Source organism: Malaclemys terrapin, chromosome 18 (genome assembly GCF_027887155.1).
Source record: "Malaclemys terrapin pileata isolate rMalTer1 chromosome 18, rMalTer1.hap1, whole genome shotgun sequence".
NCBI lineage: Eukaryota > Metazoa > Chordata > Testudines > Emydidae > Malaclemys > Malaclemys terrapin.
Genome location: NC_071522.1, coordinates 4,076,678 through 4,102,055, shown reverse-complemented (window position 1 = coordinate 4,102,055; position 25,378 = coordinate 4,076,678). Strand labels below are relative to the sequence as shown.

Below are 25,378 nucleotides of genomic sequence, written 5' to 3'. Positions count from 1 at the left end.
CGAGACACCTTTCAATTTAAGAAATCTTCAGCCAATCCAACAGGAGCCAATTTTCCATTAGGTCTCCAGTTATCAAGCAAGATAAACACTGGTGACTGCTGCAAAACAAAGAAACCAGTCTCCTATACAGATGAGCCCCCCCAAGCAGCAGCTGCATTTGGGAGCCACCAAATAGCAGTAAAAATAAAAGGCAAACTACCTGGGTGTTGACCTTTATCAAAGCTGGCTATTTCTCCCTACAGCTTTTTGTGAGATTAGAACTGAAAGGGGTAGGAGTCCAGATTCCCAGGCGGACAGGGAAAGCCCATCTCCCAGGCACCAGTCAGTAGAGGGAGCTCTGCTCTTAGGCAGGTCTGAGCCCTGACCAAGGAAGGACTCGGGGCTCGGAGGTGATACGAGCAGTGTAGTCACACACCGTCAATAAAGGCAGACAAACCCCCACCCGCACCGAAGTGGCACCGATCTGCGCCTCTCCCCGCCGCAGCCAGTCAATCTGCCGGACGCGGGGGTTCAAACCTTCCTGTTTGACAGGAGCCCGGCACCCCAAAGCCCCCGGAGCCGCTGAGAGGGGAGCCCCAGGCAGCGACTCCTACCCTGGCTGCCCGCGGCTCTCGGGAGGGGGCACAGCCCATCGCCGGGGGGCGGGCAGGGAAGCGGTTGTGTAACCAGGCGGGGAGCGGCTGGGGACGAGGCGCAGCTCCGGTTACCTTGCGGTGGCGGCCTTTGAAGACCACGGCGAAGGCTCCGTGCCCGATCAGGTCCTTCTTGCTGTACTCAAAGTCCCCCACCACCTCCATCCTCGTCCCGCGGGGGCATGGGGGGCCGGGCGGGCGGGCACGGGGGGCGAGCGCTCCGCTCACGGCAGCCCCCGGCGGGGCGGCAGGCGGTCTCTCCCCGGGCTGCCCCCGGGGGCGGGGGCAGCTGCTGTCATGCTGCTAGGGGCGGCGCAGACCCCCCCGGGCCTGGCGGGCGGGGGGCTGCGGGCGGGCGTCTCCAAGGCGACGGGCGCTTTCTGTCATGGGGAGGGGACGGGGGGAGTTAAGGATTCTGGGTAGGGGAGGGGCTCAGCCTCCGGGGGGGGTTCAGCCCCCTCAGGGGGAGAGCACCGGGGACGTCACTGTTCCCTGCTGCGGCTGCTCCTCATGCCCGCGGCCCCCCGGCCCCGAGCCCGGCAGCATCCGGCGGGCGGCAGGGAAAGGGGTGGCCCGGCCCCCCCGGGCTGTCGCCGCCGATCCCCGGCGTTGGGCGGGGGTCGCCTCAGGCCGCCACTGGCTCCTGCTGCAGGCCCGGCGAGCTCCGCGCTCCGCCAGCTTCGGCTGTCGGGGCCGCCGCGCCGCCTCACGGTATTTATAGGCCGCTTCGCGCCAATCCCAGCGCTCGGCTCCTTCCGCCACCGGCCAAGGAGTCCGCTAGGCACGTGCCTGCTCTCGTTCCCCCGCTGACCTCCCCTCGGGGTTACCTGACCCCCCCATTATCCCAGCACCCCCCACCCTTCTAGCAGGGTTACCTGACCACCCCTTCATTTCTCCACCGCTTCCTCCCCTTCCAGGGGTGTTACCTGACCCCCATAATCCCAGCACCCCCACCATCAGGGTTACCTGACCCCCTCCCCTACCCTTGGGGTTATCTGACACCCCCAACCTCCCTCATCCCATATTATGCAGCCTAGCTCAACCCCCCAGTACCCAACCAACACCCACTTCCCCCAACTCCAGTTTAGCCATCGTCATGAAGGAGGGGCAGGGGTAATGAGGTAACCCCTCTGCCTCCCTCAGCTCATGGCCACTTTCTGTGACACCCCTCAAAGACCGCAGTTACCCCAGCCAACACCCATCCTGCCTTCACTTGAATTTGCCTCCCCTGCCCCCTCCCCCCCTTCAGATCAGCAGGAAGTCACACTGAGCCAGAACACCTGCCCATCTGCTCCAAGGACAAACCCCTCTTGCTAAGGGAGAAGAGCGACCCTAATGACCTGAATGTGCCTGTTATCTACATAGTCCCATCCCTGGGCAGGGCCCTTGTCCAAACCAAAACACGGTCAAGGTCACATCCATCTCTCACCAAATCCCCAGTTAACCCCACTTAGTATCCAGGTCCCAGAGTGTTCAATTGGGTTTAATACAAAATACACTTTTACCCCACTTTCAGATCTAGCCCCGCTCCCATGAGTGTGAATCTCTCATCCAGGAATTGTTAGTGCCCAGCAGAGGCCATGGCAGGAGTCAGGCCCCCACTGTGCACATGTAACAAAACCCAGCTCCTGCCCCACAGAATTTAAACTCTAACGTTCCCCCTCACTCCATATTTACTCAGCTCCCTCTCTAAAGTGCCCTTGTAACAAATGCAGTTATGTCCTCTCAGTGCAGAGTGAAAATAAAATGCAGATACTTGTTGTATGTCTCCTCCTGGATAGTAAATCACCTACAAAGTCAGTTGTTCATGTTCACCTGCTCTTGGTCCCCTGAACTCTTGATGCTGGAAGGGTTGTGTAACAAACACTAGAGGGGAAATCTGACTTGTTTAAAGACAAAAATTAATATATTCATTGATTTCCACTGAGCTCAGGTTTATGAAAAGAAAGCTTTGACATCTATGTTTGAGACCCAAAACTGAGATGATTCCATCGCCCCTCCGTGATCTGAAATATTCTCCAAGATCTTGCTTCTGTGATCCAACCCATGCCAGCAGACCCTTCTTCCTGCATGAAGTACCACTGAAGTCAGTGGGATTCCCCCTCAAGCACAAGGATCTGACTACAGGATTTGGGGCCCAAAGTGACCCTACATTAATTTCAACTTCCTAACTCCCATGTGAATTCTGTCTCTCCTGCAACGCACCTCCACCAAGATTTTCTAGTATCGCCCAACACATTGCAGATAAATGGGTCTGCACTGCATTGTGATTTTTTGCATCTCTTAACATTTCTTTAGGCTTTTCTGTGCTAGGAAATTTACTTGGTGCTCCATTAGTAAGACCACACCGCAGCTCAAACCTAGCAGAGGACTTAATGCATGGAGCAACAATGGAGGCAACACACAAACACAGCTAGCATGTATAAATGTAATAAACCATGGGCAACGTTTTAAAATTACCTATGGCCAAACTCTATGAGCAGGGGCCCCTTCCACCTCCAGCCTGTGTCCTGGACACATTTGTAGATCAGCTTTAGGACTGTTACTTCAACAAATCCAAACATCAGGAAACATGCAAGTCACATGAAGCCTTTAACCTTCATCCCACTTCCATTTCCTCCCATTCCTCTTTGTCCCTTCATCTCTTTCCACCTGCCTCCTGTGGTTGGACCAGCATCCCTACGCCCCTGTGCCAAGTGCTTTCCCTGTACCTCAAATCCCTCCTTAAAGCCCATTTCTTCCACTGCTCTCTCTGTCCTCCCTCTGCACACTGTTAGCTGTAATGAATGATTAACTCCCTTACCGCTGCACCCCTTTGGAGTGCCAGCCTTTGTTCCAGCAAACAACTGATATACCTGGAATGGGAGGCACCAGCTGAGTTTTGCTTCTGGCATTTGGCAGCACTCAAGCAGTTATAAACATCAGGAGGTGCTCACAGCAAACAGCTATTGATGCTGCCAGTTAGGGTCAGTGCCCCGGGTCCCACACAGATCAGTACACGTTCTCTCATGTGATACATGGCTCCATCCCACTTTGGCATCTGCAAATAGTGACTGAACAGTATCCCACCAAGACATTCAGGGAAGCATTTTTGATTGGTGTGGGGTTTTGTTGTGGTTTTTTTTGCTGCTCTCCATAGTCTTACCTTAATGCACCACACTTACTACCTTGCTTTTTTTCATCTCTGTCAAAACCATTGAAGTTAAAATCTTTTTCAAAGATCTGAGCAGACAAAAGACATGCAGCAATAAATATAACTTAAAGGGACACAGTTAGCCTTATGTAGGACAACTTTTGGCTTTACAGATAAGTATGTGTGGTGGTGGGGTGGGTTACAGAACACCAATATTAATGCTTTTGTGTCAAACAGGACTAAAGGATATATTTTTTTAATTCAAACTTTTTTTCTGTATCATGACACCTGAGCCCTGAGCTAACAAACAAGAACCAGAATGTGAAACTGATCAGACTAATTTCATAGAGTCAGCAGAGTAAAAGCAAAAAGTAAAACAGATCAACGGTAAAAAATAAATTAGATTAAAAAATTCAGTTTCATCATAATCTAAGGTGTTGGTAATAACCCAAAGGCTTTGGGTTTTAATATATATTAACAGCACTGATTTAAAAATCAAGCCAAGAGAAAAACAAAACCAGTCTTAACAAGCTAGACATTCAGAAACTCATTTTCTTGAAAAATGACTCTGTTCTCCCATTCTGGCATGAGTCTATGTCTCCATGCTAGCATATGCCCTACACCCAAAAACTCTACTTCACGCAGCCTGCTTTGAAGAAAGACAACACCAAGGGGCCATAAGTCATATTTGTTGAGACAGACACTTTAGGAATTTCTAAGCCAGAAATTATCCCACCTCCGTTGAAAAACAATACATTCATTTCCCTTGACAGCACCAAGTGATCACACTGCTTTGTTAGCTGTTTGTCTTGCTTTCCTTGGCTGCTGGCCTTGGAATGGGTTAATTTCAGCAGAGAGGTGTACAGGAAGTTGGTGGTCCAGAATGAAACAGTGACCGGGAGAAGCTGGGAAATTTGATCAGCGTAACATTTACTGCTCATCACATGGGGATTTGTAACCGGCTACGGAGGATTTGAACTCTAGTGGCGATGTCAGAAAATAAATGGAAATGTTGCTCAGTGAAAGGACTGTGGAGTCTGGCTCTTAGATCTCAATGGGATTTTGAAATTTGGAGCCTAAATATCTGAGGAGTTGGCCTAGGCCACTGGTTTGAACTGGGGTCTTGGCTGGCCTCTCTGAAATGAGTTTCTGTGTGTGTCAGTCCAGTTCCAGGTGTCCACAAGTGTCACCTTTATTTGTACTCTCAGCAGAGCAAGACCAAAGCATAAGTGAACTGTATTCCTCCTCTCACCCTTAGGAGGTGGGCCCTGCAGATCACAGGGGTGAGGCATACTGACAGAAAAACAAGGAGAGGTATAAATGGGCAGATTACACTTCTGGTACCGCCACTGCTCCCCACACAGTGAGGATAAATAAAGGGCTCCAATCTCTAGCTCTGTATGGCATTTTGTACCAAAGTGACATTTTGAAAATTGGTCTTAAGAAAAGGGAGAAATCTAGCTCCATTCATAGCCCAGGAGGGAGGACAAGAAGCAATAGGAAAATGTACAAATAAAAGGATCCACTCATTCCCACAGTTGGGGCCCCCAAGATAGCAGGTATAGGTCATATGGCATGGGCAGGGAGCAGAAGGGCATAGGGAATAAACATCTCTGCAGGCCTGAGCCACATAACCTGACAAACACTACACCAAAAACATACAGCGCCCCTAGAAATTCCCTGAGTGCTGAAGTCATGCAACGTGTCACGGAATGTGATCTACTGGGTTAGAGAAGGCAGCTAGGAGGCAGGAGATCTATGTTTTATTCCTGGCTCTGCCACAGACACGCTGCATGTCCTTGGGCAAGTCAGTTCCTCTTTCTGCCTCAGAGATTCTCCAGCTGTAATATGAGGCTAATAATTCCAGGACCTTCCGGAGAGGGGGAAGGTTTTAGTTCCCTTTGGCATTTGTACGGCACATTTTCGTCCTGCTTCCATCTGCCTGGAATGAAGATGTTAATATTGTGTGTTTCCATAGCATCTTCTGCCACTGACACTTAGCCACCACCCAACCTGCACACAGTACCCCACACAAACAGCAGAGGGCCAAGGACCCCCAAACTCTGTTACGAAAAGCATCCGGAGACCTTTAACTTCCACACAGAGCAGGTAAGACACTAGGCTTTTAATGTCTCCACTGAAAGACTTCTTCCTCTCCCCAGCCAGTCAGCCCCAGGGGAGTCAAGTTATCGACCTGGGAAAAACCAAGCGATGAGCTGAGCTCCTGGGATTGGGATTTTGCAGTTTTGCAAAGATGACAGATAAACCACTAAGTGAGCCTTCTGCGCTGGTGAGAAGAGGCCAGAGCACTGATGCTGTACATCAGCCAGAAGTCAAGGCCCCACTCATTTAAATGTGACCTAAAGGATCATGATGAGGTCATCACACAACTGGCTTGTGAATCCCCACAGTACAGGGTCTGTTTGAGTCACGGTTGGGAGAAGTGATTGCACATCACTTCCCCCTTCTTAATTACTCCTGACCTTTCACTCGTAGCCCCAAAACTTTCCTCCAAGGAGCGGCACACCTCCTCATCCCCATCACAAAGTCCTCAGGAACCAGGGACAGTGCTAAGAGGTATTGCTTTAATGAGGGAGTTATAAGGAGTTTAATGGTGATGTAAACAGAGGCAGCATATAATTACATACCAGAAAGCGTGAGGAGAGATCCTGGTAATAGCAGGGCTGTGTTAGCTGGATACACTTACAAGCATTCTTGTGTTAGACAAGGAACACAAATACCTGTGCAATAGGCATACCTTTGTGGCACATTTCATTAATAATTCATCTGAAACTGGAATGAAAACACAGGAACATATACCAACATTTATGCCAAACGCTGGCTTTTGAAAACCTAAATATTTCAGTACGTGCATTTTTGTAAGGTTGCCAACACAGTAGGGATGCCAACCCTCCAGGATTGTCCTGGAGTCCCCAGGAATTAATCTTTAATTAAAGATTATGTGATTTGCTGAAGCCTCCAGGAATACGTCCAACCAAAATTGGCATCCCTACAACACAGCTGCTAGCCAGTCAGGAAGGGCTGTCTGAGTACTTTCCAGAGACAAACATTAGGGATTTTAGAAAGAGATATTTGATTATTAAAACACATCAAGGATCTTTGGTGAAAAATAAGATTCTTACCTCATATATTTTGATTTTATTACAAGTACACCTCTACCTCGATATAATGTGACCCGACATAACACGAATTTGGATATAACACGGTAAAGCAGTGCTCCGGGGAGGCGGGGATCTCCGCACTCCGGTGGATCAAAGCAAGTTCAATATAAAGCAGTTTCACCTATAATGCAGTAAGATTTTTTGGCTCCCGAGGACAGCGTTATATCGAGGTAGAGGTGTAATAATATTTTGAACATTTATAGCATCTTTTATCCAAGTTTTCATTTGTCTGGTCTCTCTAAATTGTGCAGTGTCAGGGGCCATCTCTGATTATGTACAGTACCTAGTTCAGTGGGGGCCCAAACCCAGCAGTACTGTAATATAACATATTTCAGGATAATTTTCCCAGCCACTAAAATGCAGGCACCTCTGAAGTGAAACATAGCAACTCATTAGCATGGCACAGCAAAACTACCTACCAGTTTAGGACAGAATGCGAAGAAGCTTACCTCATGCAACTGAAAAAGCCTTGCTCAGTTTGGAGATGCATGAGCTGATCTGGACAGACGAACTAAGCTGAAAGTGAAAATCATGAGTTCTAATCCTTGCTCTGACACCGACTAGCTGTGGGGTTGTCATCGCTCTGTACCTCAGTTTTCCCATCTGTAAAATGAGGATAATACCACCTACCTCCGAAACGTTGGAGGGTAGATTAGCTTCTTTGAACACACAAAGCCTTAAACAACAGCTAAGTCTCTTTGTTTTGGGTTTTTCCTCCTCCATCCTGAGCAGTTATCTTAAAAGTAAGGCTATAGATACTTTGGTGGGAGTTCCCTTTTCATTCACCTTTGTGCTGTTTTCCTCCCAAGGAGGAGAGCAACTGAAGGACAGCATTCTTAGCTGCAACTTAGAACCGCCCTGCCTTGTACCACAACCTTCACATCAATAAAGTGTGGGTTGCTTCCCTTGTGCAGATGGACGCACAGCCTTAAAATTCAGGAAGAGGCAAGCAGAGGAAGTGTATTAATAAAGCAGTGTGTGTACAGGATATTGCGTTCTTACCTAAAGATCTGGTGAAGATGTGCCAGATGAGCTGGTTTGCAAAGTGGGAGATATTAAAAGAGGAAGTGATTTGAGAGCAGTAACTTTCTGTTCCAACCTGGTGTTGTGCTTACCGTTTCTGAAGAGCCGACAGGCTGTGGTCATTTCTGGAACGATGAATCCTGGTCTCTATCTTCCATTCTACAGCTGAAATTAAGATTACCCAGACCATGCTGACCGTGCAGCACGCAGGGATGAGACGTATCCTGCTCGGGGAGTCTATAAAACTACAACGTTCTGAGTGGCATCAGCAAAAGAATAAATAGGCAATGAGAGAATCTCCTCATGACAAGCAAGGACTGAATGTTTTGCATTGGACTTGCTGTTCACAAACGCAGGCCCACAGCCCTGGGATGGAGCAAGCCACAAGAAGCAAATTCCAGCACTTCATAAGCCCAAGCAGGACCAATAAGCACTGTTACAAAGCCCCACGGCTCTAGCGAACCCAGCTTTGTGGCATCCTCACTCTCCACACCACTGGTGATTTGGGTTCTGTCAGTAACCAAAGGGAGACGCGCTATGACACGTGGAAACCACCTGTACGGAAAAGCCTCTTTGGACGTAGATATTTCACCTAGGTAAGTGCAAAGCAGTGTTGAATGGAGGCTGGGGACAAGGTGTGTAGGGGATAGCTGTTTTCAGGCATCTTTGTCACAGAATGCCTCAGGCTCCATTAGTTTCTGGGTCTCCTGATGTACTTCCCAGCTGAGCAATATTGGCCTTATTACCCCTTTACCTATAGATCTAGGTTGGTTATTTCCCGGGTTCTCACAACACATTTTTTGGTGACCTCAGAGTGCGGCCACCAGACAATTGCTCCTAAAATACTTAATGAACTTTAGGAAAAATAAATAAATATGCACATGTCCAAATCATAGTAATTTATTTATGTCATTTTTTTTTCCAGATTCAATAATACAAATAACAGATAGTTGTGTCTATTCTTTACTGGACCTATACAGAATAGAAACACAAACAAGGTGCTTTGCATTTTTGTCTTTTGTTGTTTCTTTTCCTTTTTTTTGCTTTTGGGTTTTTTTTTAAATTTGACAGCTAGTAAGTCTGCTTCTGTGAAAAGTGATATTTGTATGTTTGTTAACAACACTTTTCACAGCAGCAGACTTGCTGGCTAGCTGGGAGGCAGTGAAAAGTGATCTTAACAAACACACAAATATCACTTTTCACAGCAGACTTACGCAGGCCTGGCAAGCCAGGTTAAGCCTTGGTCGGATGGGGAAGTGGGTAGGGAGGCAGCATGGGCCCGGGGTGATAGGGTGGATGGGTGTGGGACCAGGGGATGGAGCCCGCTGGGCCCTGCGACTGGGGGACAGAGCCTGCGGCCGGAATCTGCTGCCGTTGCGTGGCTGGGAGTCTGAGCTCCACTACCCCTGGGAGGGTGGGAAACTCACACCAGCTGTCTGCTCCTCTGACATTTGTGCTTCCAGAGGGGCGGCAGAGGCAGCAGCGCTCTCCCAGCGCTGTAAAAAACCCACCTCCGCGAGGGGAATAGCTCCCAGCACAGCTCCCAGCGCTGTAGCACTATCTATACTGCCACTTTACAGCACTGAAACTTGCATCGCTCGGGGGGGCGGGATGTTTTTTCACACCCCTGAGCGAGGAAAGTTTCAGCGCTGTAAGTGGCACTGTAGACAAGCCCTAAATGACTTGCCCAACGTCAGAGGGAAAGCCTGTGGCAGATCAGGGATTTGAACTCATGTCTCCCAAGTCTGAGGCTATAGCCCTAATCGCTGGACCGTCTTCCTCTTCCTTTCCAAGCCCGTCGTTGGCATTCTCCACACTGTGTTAGGCTTGCACAGCAATTCCCAAGCCAGGATCAATCAACAACTCTAAAGTTTACTACAGAGATTGAATAAAAACCCCAAACAACTGTTTGCTGAACATCCAGCACAAACCACAACAAAGGAGCGCCAGAGAGAGAGCGAGTGCTTTGGTCTTTAATGTAAATTTATTGCAATTGTGACAGAGAACTCGACATTATTCTATCTGCTCCTTATTAATCATATCTGGACTTGCACTCTTCTTAAACTTCAAAGCTAAATCCAGGTTGACCTGCCTCCCAGAGTGATGGGCTGCATTAATTTAAAACCCGCTCCATGTGGGCTATGAACAACTGAACAAATATGAACACACTGGATTTTGAAATAGGACAAGTGACACAGCTCCCTGCACCCATCTGACAGAGGAAATGCACCAGATAAACTCAGTAAGGGACCAATTCTGCACCACGGAAGTCAAGGGGAGTTTTGCCATTGACTTCAAAGGCCCAGGAGCAGCCTTTAGAGACAATCTCAACCCTACGGACAACCCGCAACAGGACGCAAGAGACACAGTAGCAGCCTCCCAATGCACGGTGCACCCGAGCCAGGCAACATGCATGGAACAGGGAGGGGTCACGGATTCACTCAGGCACGCGCGCCCACTTCTCCGCAATTCAGGGAACAACTGAGACCTGGAAACTCGACACAGCATCTGCACCAGTTTTCATTTCACGCCTGCTCCCTCCTGCCCTGGTTCGGAACAGCCAAGCAGAAGTGGGTTCCTTAGACTAAGGTGGGTTGGGCTATTGCCAACAGAGTGAATGATACGTAAGGGGAAAGGTTTGACAGCCCAGGGGCAAAGCCACCTTGCTCCCCTCACCCTAATAATGAAGGCGGACAAGGCTCTCTTACTTACCGTTAAACAGCTCTTTGCCCCAGGCAAAACGGGTGAGTAGAATTTTGCAAGGTAACAGTGTGACGCTTTTCCCCATTCTCTCTCCGGGGGTCAGGAAAGGACGTGCTTTTCTGTCCCCACTAAAAACTTTAGCCCCTGCAGGCTCCATTTGCCAGGAAAGGAAACAGCATGACCAGACCCCCGCCCCCTCTTCACTCTCTCCTCCAGAGAGTATAGGCTGCAGAAGTTTCAACAGAAACCAGGCTGAATCGGAGCTAGCAGAGCTCCGGGTGTACTAATGGTTGCAGACAAAGTCACCTGGATGCAGAAGGGCAAGATCTTTGTGATTCAGATTTAATGCGAACCAATCTCCCTTCACAGAAATTAATCAGGCAGAGCTAGTACGGTGTGCAAGAGGCAGAACACCACAGTCCACGCTGAGCGGGTTAGCTGCCAGGCCCGGCCATACGGACAGGGCCAGTTAGAACCGGCAGGATCTTTTCACTGCTCCTATCGTCTCCATCTGCAAATGAAAGGGACATCGGGTGTCATCAGCCCAGCACCAGCTCCGGCTTTCGCACCATCCGCCACAGACAGCAGAGCGGCACAGCAAGGCCCTTTGCACTAGATTCATACGGTGAACGCAGTTAACTGGCCACTGGATCACGGGGGAATCCTGTATGCACAGGTCTGGAGGGGGGAGAACAAGGCTGGAAAGAGAGGACCTGAGACTGATTGCTCTGGTGTCCCTTCCCCAAGGTTGGCCAACTGCTAGCACTGCAGTGACAGCTGGTACAGAGAACAGGGGCTAAATTCTGCCGTCATATTGACTTCCATGCAGGTCTATCCCTCCACCTCGGGGAGTGCAGAAGGGCTCCTCGCTAGGGTAGCTAGGCACAGGTGCCAATCAATCTGGAATATGGCCCAGCAGCCCCGTTTCTCAAGGGAAATTCTCTTCCAAAGTGGGGGAAAAAGGGTTCTTGATGTTCTGCTCAGGTCAGCTTTCCCTTTGTGCCGTGAGAGGCTCAGCCTGGGGCGGAGACCAATGCAAGCGAGGGTCCCCAGGCATCAGAACTGAATGGAATGCAAGCTCAGCAAAAAGGCAGGAGTAGAGCCTAATGGTTTCGCTGTGCAGAATTAACTGAGAACCCGAAGACCTGACTGTATTCAGACTGTAACCTCTTTGGGGTAGGGGCTGTCCCTTACCATGTGTTTGTGCAGCACCTCACATGATGGTGCCCCAAACTCAGCTGGGCTCCTGGGGGCTCCTATAAGACTAATCATAACAAAAGCCCAGCTTGTTGGGTGAAGCGAGACGGTGACCATGGGCCCAGTGGTTCCATATACAGAATGCGCCCCTCAGTGCATTCCTTTGCACGCTGTGTTAATATACACAGAGTGCACAGACGCCATGCTCTGCTTCTTGGGGGCAGGCCCCAGGGGATACTTACATCCTTAAACACTTATCTTTCCCTCCGCTGGCTACTCGCTGTCCATCCGGGCTCCAATCCACTGCAAACACCTACCAACAAAGAGAGAGAGGCGCTCCCATCACTCCTTTAGGGCCACGCGGCCCCGGTGGCAGAGAAGAACCTCAGGCCCCTGGCAGAAGACACCCCCAGCTGTTCAGAGACACTGGTGGTGGCCACAGCGTTTGAGAGCCCTCTGCCCTCTCTAGGCGGGTTACTGTGAGCCCCTCGGCGAACGGCATCCTACCTCGTCTGCATGGCCGGGGAGATCGATGGCCAGCTTCCCCGTCTTGGCGTCCCACACCTTCAGCGTGCTGTCACTGCTCCCGCTCACCAGGAGGCGGCTGTCCGCAGACCAGGCGATCTGGTAAACAGCAGAGACGTGCCCTCTCAGGGAGGTGAGGTATCTGACAGAGATGGGAAGGGGTGGAGATGGGCTGTTAGACACACACGCATGCTCTGAATCAGCGATATAAGGGACATGCCCAAGGTCACAGTAAGTCAGTGGCACAGCAGGGAACCAGGAGCTCAGAGTCTGAGTGCCCTGCTCTAATCACTAGGTGCACGACCTCAAAAGCAAAAGGTGACTTTGTGTGTGTGTGCGCGTGCGTGCGCATGCATGCAAGGCTGCAGAGGGGAAGGTCCTGGCTCAGCCATGGCAGGGAGACAGGCGCATTTCCTTCTGTGTTACTGCATGGAGTGAACTGCAAACCTCGCGTCTGTAATAGAACGAGAGAACCTACTTTCCCGTCCTGCCATCCCAGAGCTTGATGGACTTGTCAAAGGAAGCACTGGCTATTATCCGGGTGTCTGGGGAGAAGAGCACTTGGTTGATCAATGCCTGGTGGCCTGTCATTCTCTCCAGCGCCTTCTTGTCCTCTGCTGGGGCCCACAGGAACAGCGTGAAGTCATCCGATCCAGACACTAGCCTTTCCGGTCCCTGCCCCTGCGATCAACAAACAATCAGCGCACCCCAGCACTGAGCCTCGGCTCACACAGACTGAGCCTCTCACAGCTCAGACGCAAACCCGACGCAGACATAAACTGGAGGAAATCTTTAACCAGTCACGTAGATTTAGTTATTCGTTTTTTTGTCAGCAGCAATGATAGGAAGCCTGGCATGGGGGAGCGGGGGGGGGGGATTTTTTAACGGAGACTTACCCTGACTTGGTCGTACCTGTGCTGCGCCTTCTCTTTCAGTTCTGCCACTGTGTGCCGGAGAGAAGGGAGATTAGCGATCGGGAGCTTAAAGGAAAAGTGTAACATCTCTAAAGCCAGGATCTAAGACGTCTTCTCCCTCCAGATTTGTGACTCAAGAAGGATTTTGACAGGGACATTGTGAGGGGTTTAGAACAACGTCCTCTTCAGAGGGTCACACTTTTAACAATGAAATGCAGTGCTTGTGAAGCATTCCCAATCTGCGGTGCTCATGGTTTTATTTTCTAGACAGAGAAACGGGGGGGACCCAGCTCCCCCATGTGACCTTGGAATAGAAGCCAGGTCTTCTGACTCCTAGTGCTGTGCCCTACCCACTGGGCCACGCTACCTCCTCCCCCGATTCCTCTCCAGCCTGCAATGTACTTAATGCTCTTACGGGTGCCACTCATGTCTTGCGGGTTGACAGAGGCTTCGGCGGGTTCAAAGGCCCCTGTGCGGAGAACGTAGTCGGTGCTCAGAGCCATGGTGTTCACCCAGTGCCCGTGGCCCTGCAGGGTGCGGCAGAGAATTCCCTGAAAGCAAAAAAGCCACCTGCTTAGCAAGGGACTCACAGGGAGACAGCGGCAGTGCAAGGATTAGTCCACAGGACCTCCCGGCTACACCTTCAATCAGCTATGGGCAGCGCCAGGGTCAGACCATGGGACATCCCAGCTTCCAAGGAGCAGACGAGATTCCAATTGGAAACAATCATCGCGGTTCCTTAAATCCGCCAGAGGGGGGTGCTGTTGAGCCATGGGTGGCATGTGCTGCCTCTGCCCAGAAAGCAAGCGAGCACATGCAGCCAAAGCCACGAGGCAATGCAGGGCCAGGATGGGCGACAACTTGGTTATTTCCAGCTTTTAGGAACAACAAAAAAGGTTTGATGCATCGTTTTATTTGCGCTACCTCCCCGCCCAGGCCCCTGGCGTCAAAGTCGACCCACGCCAGGCTGCCGCACTTACATCCTGGCCTCTCCAGACCTTGATGGTTCTGTCCTGGGAGGAGGAGAAGAGCAGGCCATCTCCGCCCCACTTCACGCACGTGACCGACTGCGTGTGCCCGGTGAGGATCTTATCGCACCGGCCCGTGACGGTGTCCCAGATGCGGATGCTGCAGTCCTTGGAGGCACTGGCCAAGTAGCGGCACTCGGGATTTCTAGAAGGAAAATTGGAAGCCAGTGAAGGCGCAGGACAGCAAATCTGGCCTCCTCTTCCCACGCATCGACTGGGTCTGCATCAGCTCCATGGCTGGGGAGAGTTAAGGGCATCCTTACAGAACGGCAACCCTCCCATTTGACCTCTGCTCTCAAGCTAAGAAGGGACAGGTCAGTTAACAGCTGGCACCAAGCCTGCAACATGACCACTGCACGCGCCAATCAAGGAGAGGACTGGCAGAGCCTGGAGTGCAAGGCAGTGGAAATGCTGCTCATCCCTCTCTGCAGGAATGGAGCAAGGAGCCTGCCTGGCTGGCTGGAGACACAGATCCTGAGTTCTCCAGAGCACAGGCAGGATCTTCGACCTCCTCCCCATCCCCCGCTCCTCCTTTTATAACCAGTTTTCGTTAATCCAGTTAATTATTTCCAAATCGCCAGGATTTCCTACTGAGGAATTCAATTTGCAAGGCTCTGCTCCATAGGGGCTATTTTTAATGTTGATAACCTCTTGGATCATCGTCTACAGCTCCCCCCACCCCCCGCCTCTCTTGGAGGTGGAGCTTTCTCAGATGGAGGGGATAAAGAGCTTGTGCGGTTAATCAGCCTGCGGGAGAAATTAACCAGATGGCAGAGGCGGCTGGGGCTGCAGGGGGCGCAGGCGGAGCAGTCAGCGTGGGCAGGGTGCATGAGGCATAGACACCATGGGCTAGTGATTGGCACACAGGACTGGGAGCCAGGACCACCCAGGTGCTAATCGCAGCTCTAACTACAACTCTCTGCGCAGCTCTGGGTAAGCCACCCCCAGCTCCCCGCGCTCTCCCCCATGTACAATGGAGGTAGCACAGCCTCACCTCCCAGGAACAAGGCTGGGGTAACATTTGCACAGCGCTTTGAAAACATAAAGCAAACGCTCCTGAAACTTACCCTAGCCTTTTATCCATCCATCTCAAAGCTTGTTAGAAAGGAGAGCTGGCATCACTATCTCCATTATACAGCAGGGGAAACTGAGGCACAAGAGAGCCATGCCAAGCCCAAGGTTGCATCACAGGTTGGGGGCAGAGCTGGGACTAGAGCCTGGATCTCCTGGCTCCCAGCCCAGTGCCCAATTCACTGGCTGCTTTTCAGCTTCACTCTGTACATACTTACTCTGCCATCACCAAGGCAAGGGGCAGGCCTCTCCTCGCTGGCAAAGCAAGGAGGCTGGCCTGAAGGTCACTTACATGTGGAGTGGTTCCCAACACAGCCACGTGATCCATTTGGAGTGTCCGGCGAGCACCCTGCCAATCTGATTCCCTGTGTCTGGGTCCCAGAGAAATATCTGTACAACAGAGCAAGCGAGGTGGCTAGATCACAGCTACCACCCAACGGGCATCCCGGGGAAAGTCCAGCTCCATTTGCCCTTCCAATCCAGCTACTCCAGGCCAAGAGTGCAAGGATGGACCTTGGCTCGGGCAGGGGGATGAAGAGTGGATTCCTTTCCTGACCTCGGCAGCCACCAGGTGACACCCTGAGGCAGGAGATTTTGTTCACCCCCATCTTAGCCCACACTGCTGCAAAACCATCAGCCATCAAATTATCCAGCTTTTTTCGCAGGCCCGCTCGAGCTGTCCACACCCCGTGCCAATGCCTGCCGAGCGCTGGGAGAGCCAGGACGTGCTAAACGGTGGTTATTATCGGACTCTGCAGGTGGGACACACGCTGGCTTTTTATTGGGTTTTTCTTGCCTTCTGAATAAATGCTCCTCCAAGGAGCTGAGGCATTAATCATTTGCCCAGGGGAGGCCAGGAACTGGAGCAGAACAGCTCACAGGGTTAGTTTAAACCAGAACGTCCCTGTGGTGGGAAGAACATCTCAACAACCCAACACTGTGGCATTTAATTTCAAAAGGGGGAACTATGCAAAAATGAGGGGGTTAGTTAAACAGAAGTTAAAAGGTACAGTGACTAAAGTGAAATCCCTGCAAGCTGCATGGGCGCTTTTTAAAGACACCATAATAGAGGCCCAACTTCAATGTATACCCCAAATTAAGAAACACAGTAAAAGAACGAAAAAAGAGCCACCGTGGCTTAACAACCATGTAAAAGAAGCAGTGAGAGATAAAAAGACTTCCTTTAAAAAGTGGAAGTCAAATCCTAGTGAGGCAAATAGAAAGGAGCATAAACGCTGCCAAATTAAGTGCAAGAATGTAATAAGAAAAGCCAAAGAGGAGTTCGAAGAACGGCTAGCCAAAAACACCAAAAGTAATAACAAAATGTTTTTTAAGTACATCAGAAGCAGGAAGCCTGCTAAACAACCAGTGGGGCCCCTTGATGATCGAGATACAAAAGGAGCGCTTAAAGACGATGAAGTCATTGCGGAGAAACTAAATGGATTCTTTGCTTCAGTCTTCACGGCTGAGGATGTTAGGGAGATTCCCAAACCTGAGCTGGCTTTTGTAGGTGACAAATCTGAGGAACTGTCACAGATTGAAGAGTCACGAGAGGAGGTTTTGGAATTAATTGATAAACTTAACATTAACAAGTCACCGGGACCAGATGGCATTCACCCAAGAGTTCTGAAAGAACTCAAATGTGAAGTTGCTGAACTGTTAACTAAGATTTGTAACCTGTCCTTTAAATCGGCTTCTGTACCCAATGACTGGAAGTTAGCTAATGTAACGCCAATATTTAAAAAGGGGTCTAGAGGTGATCCCGGCAATTACAGACTGGTAAGTCTAAGGTCTGTACCGGGCAAATTAGTCGAAACAATAGTTAAGAATAAAATTGTCTGACACATAGAAAAACAAACTGTTGAGCAATAGTCAACACGGTTTCTGTAAAGGGAAATCGTGTCTTACTAATCTATTAGAATTCTTTGAAGGGGTCAACAAACATGTGGACAAGGGGGATCCAGTGGACATAGTGTACTTAGAGTTCCAGAAAGCCTTTGACAAGGTCCCTCACCAAAGGCTCTTATGTAAATTAAGCTGCCATGGGATAAAAGGGAAGGTCCTTTCATGGATTGAGAACTGGTTAAAAGACAGGGAACAAAGGGTAGGAATAAATGGTAAATTCTCAGAATGGAGAGGGGTAATTAGTGGTGTTCCCCAAGGGTCAGTCCTCGGACTGATCCTATTCAACTTATTCATAAATGATCTGGAGAAAGGGGTAAACAGTGAGGTGTCAAAGTTTGCAGATGATACTAAACTGCTAAAGATAGTTAAGTCCAAAGCAGACTGTGAAGAACTTCAAAAAGATCTCACAAAACTAAGTGATTGGGCAACAAAATGGCAAATGAAATTTAATGTGGATAAATTTAAAGTAATGCACATTGGAAAAAATAACCCCAACTATACATACAATATGATGGGGGCTAATTTAGCTACAACAAGTCAGGAAAAAGATCTTGGAGTCATCGTGGATAGTTCTCCGAAAATGTCCACGCAGTGTGCAGAGACAGTCAAAAAAGCAAACAGGATGTTAGGAATCATTAAAAAGGGGATAGAGAATAAGACTGAGAATATATTATTGCCCTTATATAAATCGATGGTACGCCCTCATCTCGAATACTGCGTACAGATGTGATCTCCTCATCTCAAAAAAAAGATATACTGGCACTAGAAAAGGTTCAGAAAAGGGCAACTAAAATGATTAAGGGTTTGGAATGGGTCCCATATGAGGAGAGATTAAAGAGGCTAGGACTCTTCAGCTTGGAAAAGAGGAGACTAAGGGGGATATGATAGAGGTATATAAAATCATGAGTGATGTGGAGAAAGTGGATAAGGAAAAGTTATTTACTTATTCCCATAATACAAGAACTAGGGGGTCATCAAATGAAATTAATAGGCAGCAGGTTTAAAACAAATAAAAGGAAGTTCTTCTTCACGCAGCGCACAGTCAACTTGTGGAACTCCTTACCTGAGGAGGTTGTGAAGGCTAGGACTATAACAGAGTTTAAAAGAGAACTGGATAAATTCATGGTGGTTAAGTCCATTAATGGCTATTAGCCAGGACGAGTAAGGAATGGTGTCCCTAGCCTCTGTTTGTCAGAGGATAGAGATGGATGGCAGGAGAGAGATCACTTGATCATTGCCTGTTAGGTTCACTCCCTCTGGGGCACCTGGCATTGGCCACTGTCGGTAGACAGGATACTGGGCTAGATGGACCTTTGGTCTGACCCGGTACGGCCTTTCTTATGTTCTTATCTGCCTCCTGAGTGGCACCTAACTGCAGATGCTTGGCACCGAGTTAACGGGATAAATGGGCCGTCTCCAGGCTGACAGCAGGCCAGGCAGCTCAGGCTCCTCTGCTCTCATTTCTCTAACCGATCCCAGGGGAAGTCAGTCCCCCTCTTCTTAGCGGTGGTTCAATCCCAGCTGACTCGGAGCAGAGGCAAAGGAATGACGCTGTCGTTTCCCCAAGCGTGCCGGCGGCTGGGTTAGGAGTCGTTACTGTTAGCAGCGCTCCAGCAGTGCCTAGCGGTCCCAGCTGAGACTGGAGCCTCGTTGCGCTAGGTGCTGTATAAACACACAGCAAGAGACCCGAGAGGGAAAGGAAGGATTATCATCCTCATTTTACAGAAGGGAAACTGAGGCCCGGTGAGATGAAAGGACTTGCCCAAGATCACACAGGGAGGCTGCAGGAGAGCTGGGGACAGAACCCTCAGTCCCAGGCCCATGTCTCAACCACACCACCATCCCGCATGGCTGCTCACAATGGCTACCCGCAGGCAGGCCCAGCTTGCTACAGTGAGGAGAGAAGACCCAGGAGGGTGCCCGGCAGGCCCTGCACCCTGAAGGAGCAGGGACAGCTGAGCCTGGGATTCTGAAACAACAAAACCTCTCAGTAGTGGCAACAAGCACGTCCCACTGCGGCTCTCTAAGCAAAGAGCTACCTCCCCAGGGCCCATTCCCAGCAAGCAAGCAGCCTCCCAAACAAGGAGCTAACCCTTAAAGGTACAGCACCGGCTGCCCCGTGCTTCTGCCAGAATACAAGCCCCCGACCGAGCCACGGGGTCTCCAATGCGGCAAGAGCGGCACAGGAGTATGTCCAGCCTGTGGGGAGCGGCCCTGCTTCAATGCTGTTCACCCGGCTCCCGGGCTCGGAGACGGGAGCGTCAGAGCGCTGAGCCCGAATATTCCCGGCAATCTGTTCTCCCACGGGGACTGGCCAAGCCAGCGACACACAAAGAGAACAAGCCCTGGGGAGCGCTAAGCAGGGAGTTGGCTCTGACGGGTGCAGGTGAGGAGTCAATGCCACTGCTGCTTGCAGGGTTTAAACACACGCCCCCACCCTGGAGACCGACAGCACTTAGCCTGCAGCAGAGCCCGGCTCAGCATGGCCCAGTGCCTGGGATTCTGGAGCCCTGGGTTCTATCCCCAGCTCTGCCGGTGACCTCGGGCAAACCACCTGTCTCTGGGCTTGTTTCCCTTCCCCTCCCTTTGTCCCGCCTACTTTGGAGCAGTCTCTCCAGCCTCTAGCGCAGCGAGGCCCTGATCTCAGCCGGGCCCTTTAGGCGCTGCTGCCGTTCATAATAAACACCAGAATCCACAGCAGGACCTAGGCTGCATCAGCAGCTGCACTGGCGAGGGCGTGATGCCAGCCAGGCACCCGCCATCAGGCTCCAGAGAGATTCACCGCTCTGCAAGTGCCAGCCAAAGGCACAGCCCCTACAGCCTGTACGCACCCCGCAGCTAGACAGAGGGAATGTCCAGGAGCTGGTCTCCCAACCACGCAGCATGGAGAGCTGCCTGCAGGGGGCAGCACAGGACACAACGCACCAAACAACCAACCAGGGCTGCTCAAAGGGATCTTTGCAAACCCGTGTCAATGAACCCCAGCAGCGTGCAGATCTCCTGCTGGGGATGTGCCTTCGAGCCCCTCGTGGGAACGCCTGGGCGAGTAGCTAAAGTGCAGGTGTGTTCCATTGGCCTAGACGCGACGACTATCACAGGAGCAACCGGACACATCCATCATAACCCAGCCACAGCCGATTTCCCTCCAGGCCGCAGGGATTCCTGCTCTCCAGTTCCACGCCCGGGTTTGAACAAAGACCCAGCCGCGTTACTCCTTCCACGGCAGTCAGAGGGGCAGACTCATCACCCGGGAGGCTGGTGCTGGCCCAGTCTGGTTTCAGTCCATCGATGGGGGTGCGAGGGCTCCCCCAGAGAGGAAGAGAGCTCTCCATGAGATGTCTCCGGGGCAGATCTCCCCACCCCACGCCCAGGCCTGGCCCCGCACAGAGGAATCCAGCCCCTCGTTGAGCCAAAGCCGACACATACCTGACTGTTTTTGCACCCTGAGGCGAGCTTCCTGCCATCGGGAGACCAGGCGATGCTGAGGACCCAATGCCTGTGACCTGCCGACCGGAGAGAGTGCAGGGGTGAGGAGAGCCCCCCATCCTGGAGGTGGCCCTGTCTTCAAGGGGCAGCTGTGGTCTGGGGAGGGAACAGGACTCCCCTGCACTCGTTCCAGCCTGACTTCCTGCGCTTTGCCAGCTCAGTGAGCAGCTGCTCTTCTTGTTGAGCCGTGGCCTGGGCACTTGTAGAGCACGTCCGGGAGGGGAACAGCCGGGCCCAGGAATCGAGGCAGCTTGCACAACACGTGCAGTGCTCACTCGGTGATGTGCTTCTCACACCGAACCAGCACCAGGCCCAAAGCCCCGACCCCTGTATGCAAAGTGTCCCGGAACGGGACCGCGCTGCACACATGGGGGAACCGAGTCACTGCAACGAGCCCAGCTCAGCAGCCTCCCCACGAAGGGAAGCTGGGAGGGGGGGGGGGGGGGGGCGGGGGCAGAGGGAGCAGCGGCTGGGGCGACCCGGTGAACTCATCAGCATTGCAGAGCCACCGCTACCCTCTGGAGCATGAGCAACTCAGGGAACCCAGGGGCCATGCTCTGCTGCCCGGCGAGGCTATTGGGAGGGATAGGCACAGACTCAGAACACCCCATGGGGTCCCCCCTCACCCGCTGCACCCACCTTTGGCCGTGAAGTGTGGCGTCTCCGTGCTGAGGTCCCAGAAGCGCACGGTGGTGTCACCGGAGCCGCTCGCCAGGTACCTGAGATGGTGAGGAAGAGGCTGTCTGGGCTCAGGGTGGCAGGTGGTGCCGAGGCTCCTTCCCGGTCCGTTCCCTCCTCCCCACTACCAGGGGGTTATAACGTTTGGCAGCCCTGTTCCCCAGCCATTCGGCGCGGTCCTGCCTCCCGCCCGGCAATCCCCAGCCCTCCTGTCACGCCCCCCTTACTTTCCAGTGGGGCTGAAGGCTACGGAGATGACAGCCTCGGTGTGCCCCTCCAAAGAGCTGGTGCATCGCGTCACCGCCCGCACTTTGAATACAGCCTGGGGCTGGTAGATGATGTCGAGGACTCTCTCCGTCTCCACCACCTGCCCCGCCAGGGTCTTCTCCAGCGACGTGACGATTTCAGCATCGTGGACGTAGAAGGCCAAGGGCAGCGGCTCCTCCTGTGTGACAAGAGGCAGAGGCACTAGCCAGGGGCAGATTTCAGCAGGACTGGCTCATACAGCCGTCCTGTTCTCCCACCCCCCGGCCCGGAAAACAGTTTGGGACCGTGTGCTTCCCGTTACTCCTTCCCGGGGCAGCCCCAGGCTGGGGAGAGGCACTAGCTCAGAACTGAGGCAGTGGTTGACAAATCTGCCCTAGGGTGGATGGGAAAGACAGACAGACACCCCCCCACCCCCGTCTGTGCCAATCCCTCAGCATCTAGGGAGTCCTGGGGACAGTCCCTGGCAGGGCAGGCCCAGGCAGTGCTACGAATGGTGTCTATACAGCCAGGAGGAGCAGAGCCATGGGCATTGCAGCAGAGATCCCACTGCTCATCTCTCACTTTCCCACAACTGACTGACTGGGGGCTCTGGCTCTGGCCCAGCAGGAGTGGTTCTAAGCATCCCAACACCGAGAAAAGCCCCATCCCCCTGTGCAATCCCACTCCCCGGATGGGGCTGGGATGAAGCCTGTGGATACCAGCAGTTTGCTGCACCCCCATTAGAGCAGCTGGGGGTGCACAGAGGCCCCTTGGGAAGTACCTTCTGGAGCAGTGCGTTGCAGACCAGCTGCAGCTTCTCCGGCGTGATATCAATGGGCACATCAAAGGGGGACCCCAAGATCTCGCCAGCCTCATCTTTGAACAGGATCAGCAACCTCTCCACGTCCCCTTGCATCGTGGCGACCTGCAAGCGCATTCCTGCATCAGGGGAGTCAGCCCCACACCAGGCGCAGCGCGACTATAAATCAAACCCACCGCTGCCAAAGAGATTGGCACCAGCAAAACCCACACAGCGCTGAATATACTACAGACAGAGAACTGCTCCACAGCTCCCTGTGACCGGATGCTCTGCATCTCCGCAGGGACTGTCATCAGAGGATCTCTAGGTGCTTTCCTGCCATTAGCCCTCACATCTCTCCCCCCCCCGCCCCCCCGACCATTATCCCCATTTTACAGGCTGGGAAATGGGCACAAAAGCCCTGGGTCACCCAGCAGAGGCAGGTACAGAACCCGGGAAGCCTGACACCCAGAGCTCCACCATCTATCTGCTCCCCCGAGATACACTGTCAGCCTCCCCGATTCCGCTCAGCGCAATGCTCCAGAATCCAGACCCTTCCTCCAGGGGCACCATGTCAGCACCAGTGACCATCCCCACGTGTTCCTGGGATGCGCTGGCTTGGGCTCCTTTGCACTAGTAACCCCAAATTTTGGGCATAGGATTTAATCCTGTTAATTCTGGAGACATCTGAATAAAGCACATAGATTCTATGAATCTATGTCTTGAGAACATGACCTATGAAGGAAGGCTGAAAGAATTGGGTTTGTTTAGTTTGGAAAAGAGAAGACTGAGAGGGGACATGATAGCAGTTTTCAGGTATTTAAAAGGGTGTCATAAGGAGGAGGGAGAAAACTTGTTCACCTTAGCCTCTAAGGATAGAACAAGAAGCAATGGGTTTAAACTGCAGCAAGGGAGGTCTAGGTTGGACATTAGGAAAAAGTTCCTAATTGTCAGGGTGGTTAAACACTGTAATAAATTGACTAGGGAGGTTGTGGAATCTCCATCTCTGGAGATATTTAAGAGTAGGTTAGATAAATGTCTATCAGGGATGGTCTAGACAGTATTTGGTCCTGCCATGCGGGCAGGGGACTGGACTTGACCTCTCGAGGTCCCTTCCAGTCCTAGAATCTATGAAAGCCCAGATCATTCGGCCAACGCCTCCCATCTGCAGCACAAACCCCTCCTCCCCGCCACGAACTCTTTCCCTGGGGCTGGGGAGACTGGGGGGGGGGGTGATTCACTCCCGCGGCTCCTTGCTCTTGCCCAGGTAAATCTCTCAGCCCAGGCTGGGCCCCACCTGCTGCAGTGGGGTCTCTCCTACGCTCAGCAGCCCCCTCCTGGCAGCTGGGAGGGGGGGTTAAACACCACCCCAAGGTCCGGCTTTACAACGGGAGGGACGCCCTCCTTCAACCCCAGGAGGGGCTAGGTCTCCCCAAAGGAAGGAAGGGATGGGGCAGGGCCCCTCATCCCAGCTCCCTCGATGGGCTGCTCTGGCTTCGTTTGCAGCCACAGGGCTCTCCAGGGGGGCCAGAAGGCAGCTCTTGCCGGAAGGGTTTTGGTTAGGGACACCTCCTCTGCCCCCAAGCCCCAGCAAACCCCCCGCTCACCTGGGCAGCCCCAGCCATGTGTTTACTGCTGCCCTGCCCACGTGGAGAGGAAGTGGTGAGCTCATCTCTGTGCGCCCGGCCTGCAGCTCGGCCGGGAAGCTCTGCTTCCACCTGCTGGAGAAGAGAGGCTATAGCAAGCGATCCTTGGACAAAGGGAATTGCAGCCCGTGATGTAGGCACACAGCTGGGTCAAGCTGCCATAGGACAAAAAGATTCCCTGGGCAGATTTCTGCACGAACAGTGTGAGGGGGAGAGAAAATAACCAGCCTTAAAAACCCAGCATGTGGGGGCAAGGTGTCATGGAAAAGAGGGAATAGAGAAGAGAATGGGAGTATTTTAGTTATTTCACTCCAGACTGTAAAAGAAAGACACACCAAATGAGAGCACAAGGGTCTATCCAGGTTCTGGCAGTGGGGAAGTATCAAATGTTTTTCAGTTTCATGAATAGTACCTAGTGTGTTTAAAAGGATCCAGTTATGTTAGCAGGCATTAAACCACTCCACAAATGGCCTCACCTATGTTACCAAGATCACCGGAGCTTATTCACGTGCGCTGTGGTAAAAATGCAATGTACTTTTCTACAGCGACTCTGGTTGTTTGCTTTTTGCATCTCTTAGCTGGACAGGGAAAAGAGGTGACTCAGTTTCATTTCGTTCTCAGGCGGTCGTGGTTTAGACCCTCTGCCATGTTTGGGTTACAAACCTTGCCAAAGACTAGGTCACTGTAAACATACAGACAGAAACCTATTTCTTTTGGTAATTTTATGGAAACCTCTCTCAGACTTTGCCTCCTAGGGTTTGTAGATCTTAGACGTGGCTTTTACCAAACCTATTCTGGGGCCTAGTTCAATTTGGCAGCATCCCTCTAAAAGAGCAGGAGTCTTTAGGTCTCAACTCAGAGATTTATTGTGGTCATGTAGTCTGACCTCCTGCAGAACGCAGGCCCGAGAGCCTGCCCAGGAATTTCTGCATCAAGTCCGTAACTTCTGAGAGAGCTAAAGCATCTTTTAGAAAGACCTGCAGTCGTGATCCCACAACATCCCTCATTCTGCAACAAGCTCTATGCAGGCAGAAGCTGCGCCCATGTGGTCCCTCACGAGTCCATTCCCATGGAGCTCGTTACAGGATCAGGGCCTTAGACGGTACATACCATTAAGCGCTATACTGATTGTAATCACTTGTTACTCTTCAGCAAAGACTCAGCAGAAAGCTGCAGAAAATATTGGTACAGTCTGATATTCTAGTTCCAG

The 25,378-nt window shown here is 51.8% G+C and overlaps 2 protein-coding genes across 3 annotated transcripts in view; both read right to left on the bottom strand.

Moving 5' to 3' along the window:
* Positions 1–1,125, bottom strand: part of ULK2 (unc-51 like autophagy activating kinase 2) — a 53,617-nt gene extending 52,492 nt beyond the window's left edge. For both annotated transcript variants that reach the window (XM_054008012.1, XM_054008013.1), the window contains exon 1: positions 708–1,125. In XM_054008012.1, coding sequence (XP_053863987.1) covers positions 708–797 — 90 coding nt within the window. In that variant the 5' untranslated portion in view covers positions 798–1,125. The remainder of the gene's footprint in view (positions 1–707) is intronic.
* A 9,869-nt stretch (positions 1,126–10,994) lies between these two features.
* NLE1 (notchless homolog 1) lies at positions 10,995–24,233 on the bottom strand. Its single transcript, XM_054008629.1, has 13 exons — positions 24,130–24,233; positions 22,505–22,648; positions 21,705–21,922; positions 21,439–21,518; positions 20,740–20,816; positions 15,701–15,798; positions 14,290–14,482; positions 13,725–13,860; positions 13,292–13,338; positions 12,874–13,076; positions 12,378–12,537; positions 12,113–12,183; positions 10,995–11,184 (listed from the first exon to the last, which is right to left on the bottom strand). The coding sequence occupies exons 1-13, from the start codon at positions 24,145–24,147 to the stop codon at positions 11,172–11,174; spliced, it is 1,458 nt and encodes a 485-aa protein (XP_053864604.1). The 5' UTR covers positions 24,148–24,233; the 3' UTR covers positions 10,995–11,171.
* Positions 24,234–25,378: the final 1,145 nt, after the last annotated feature.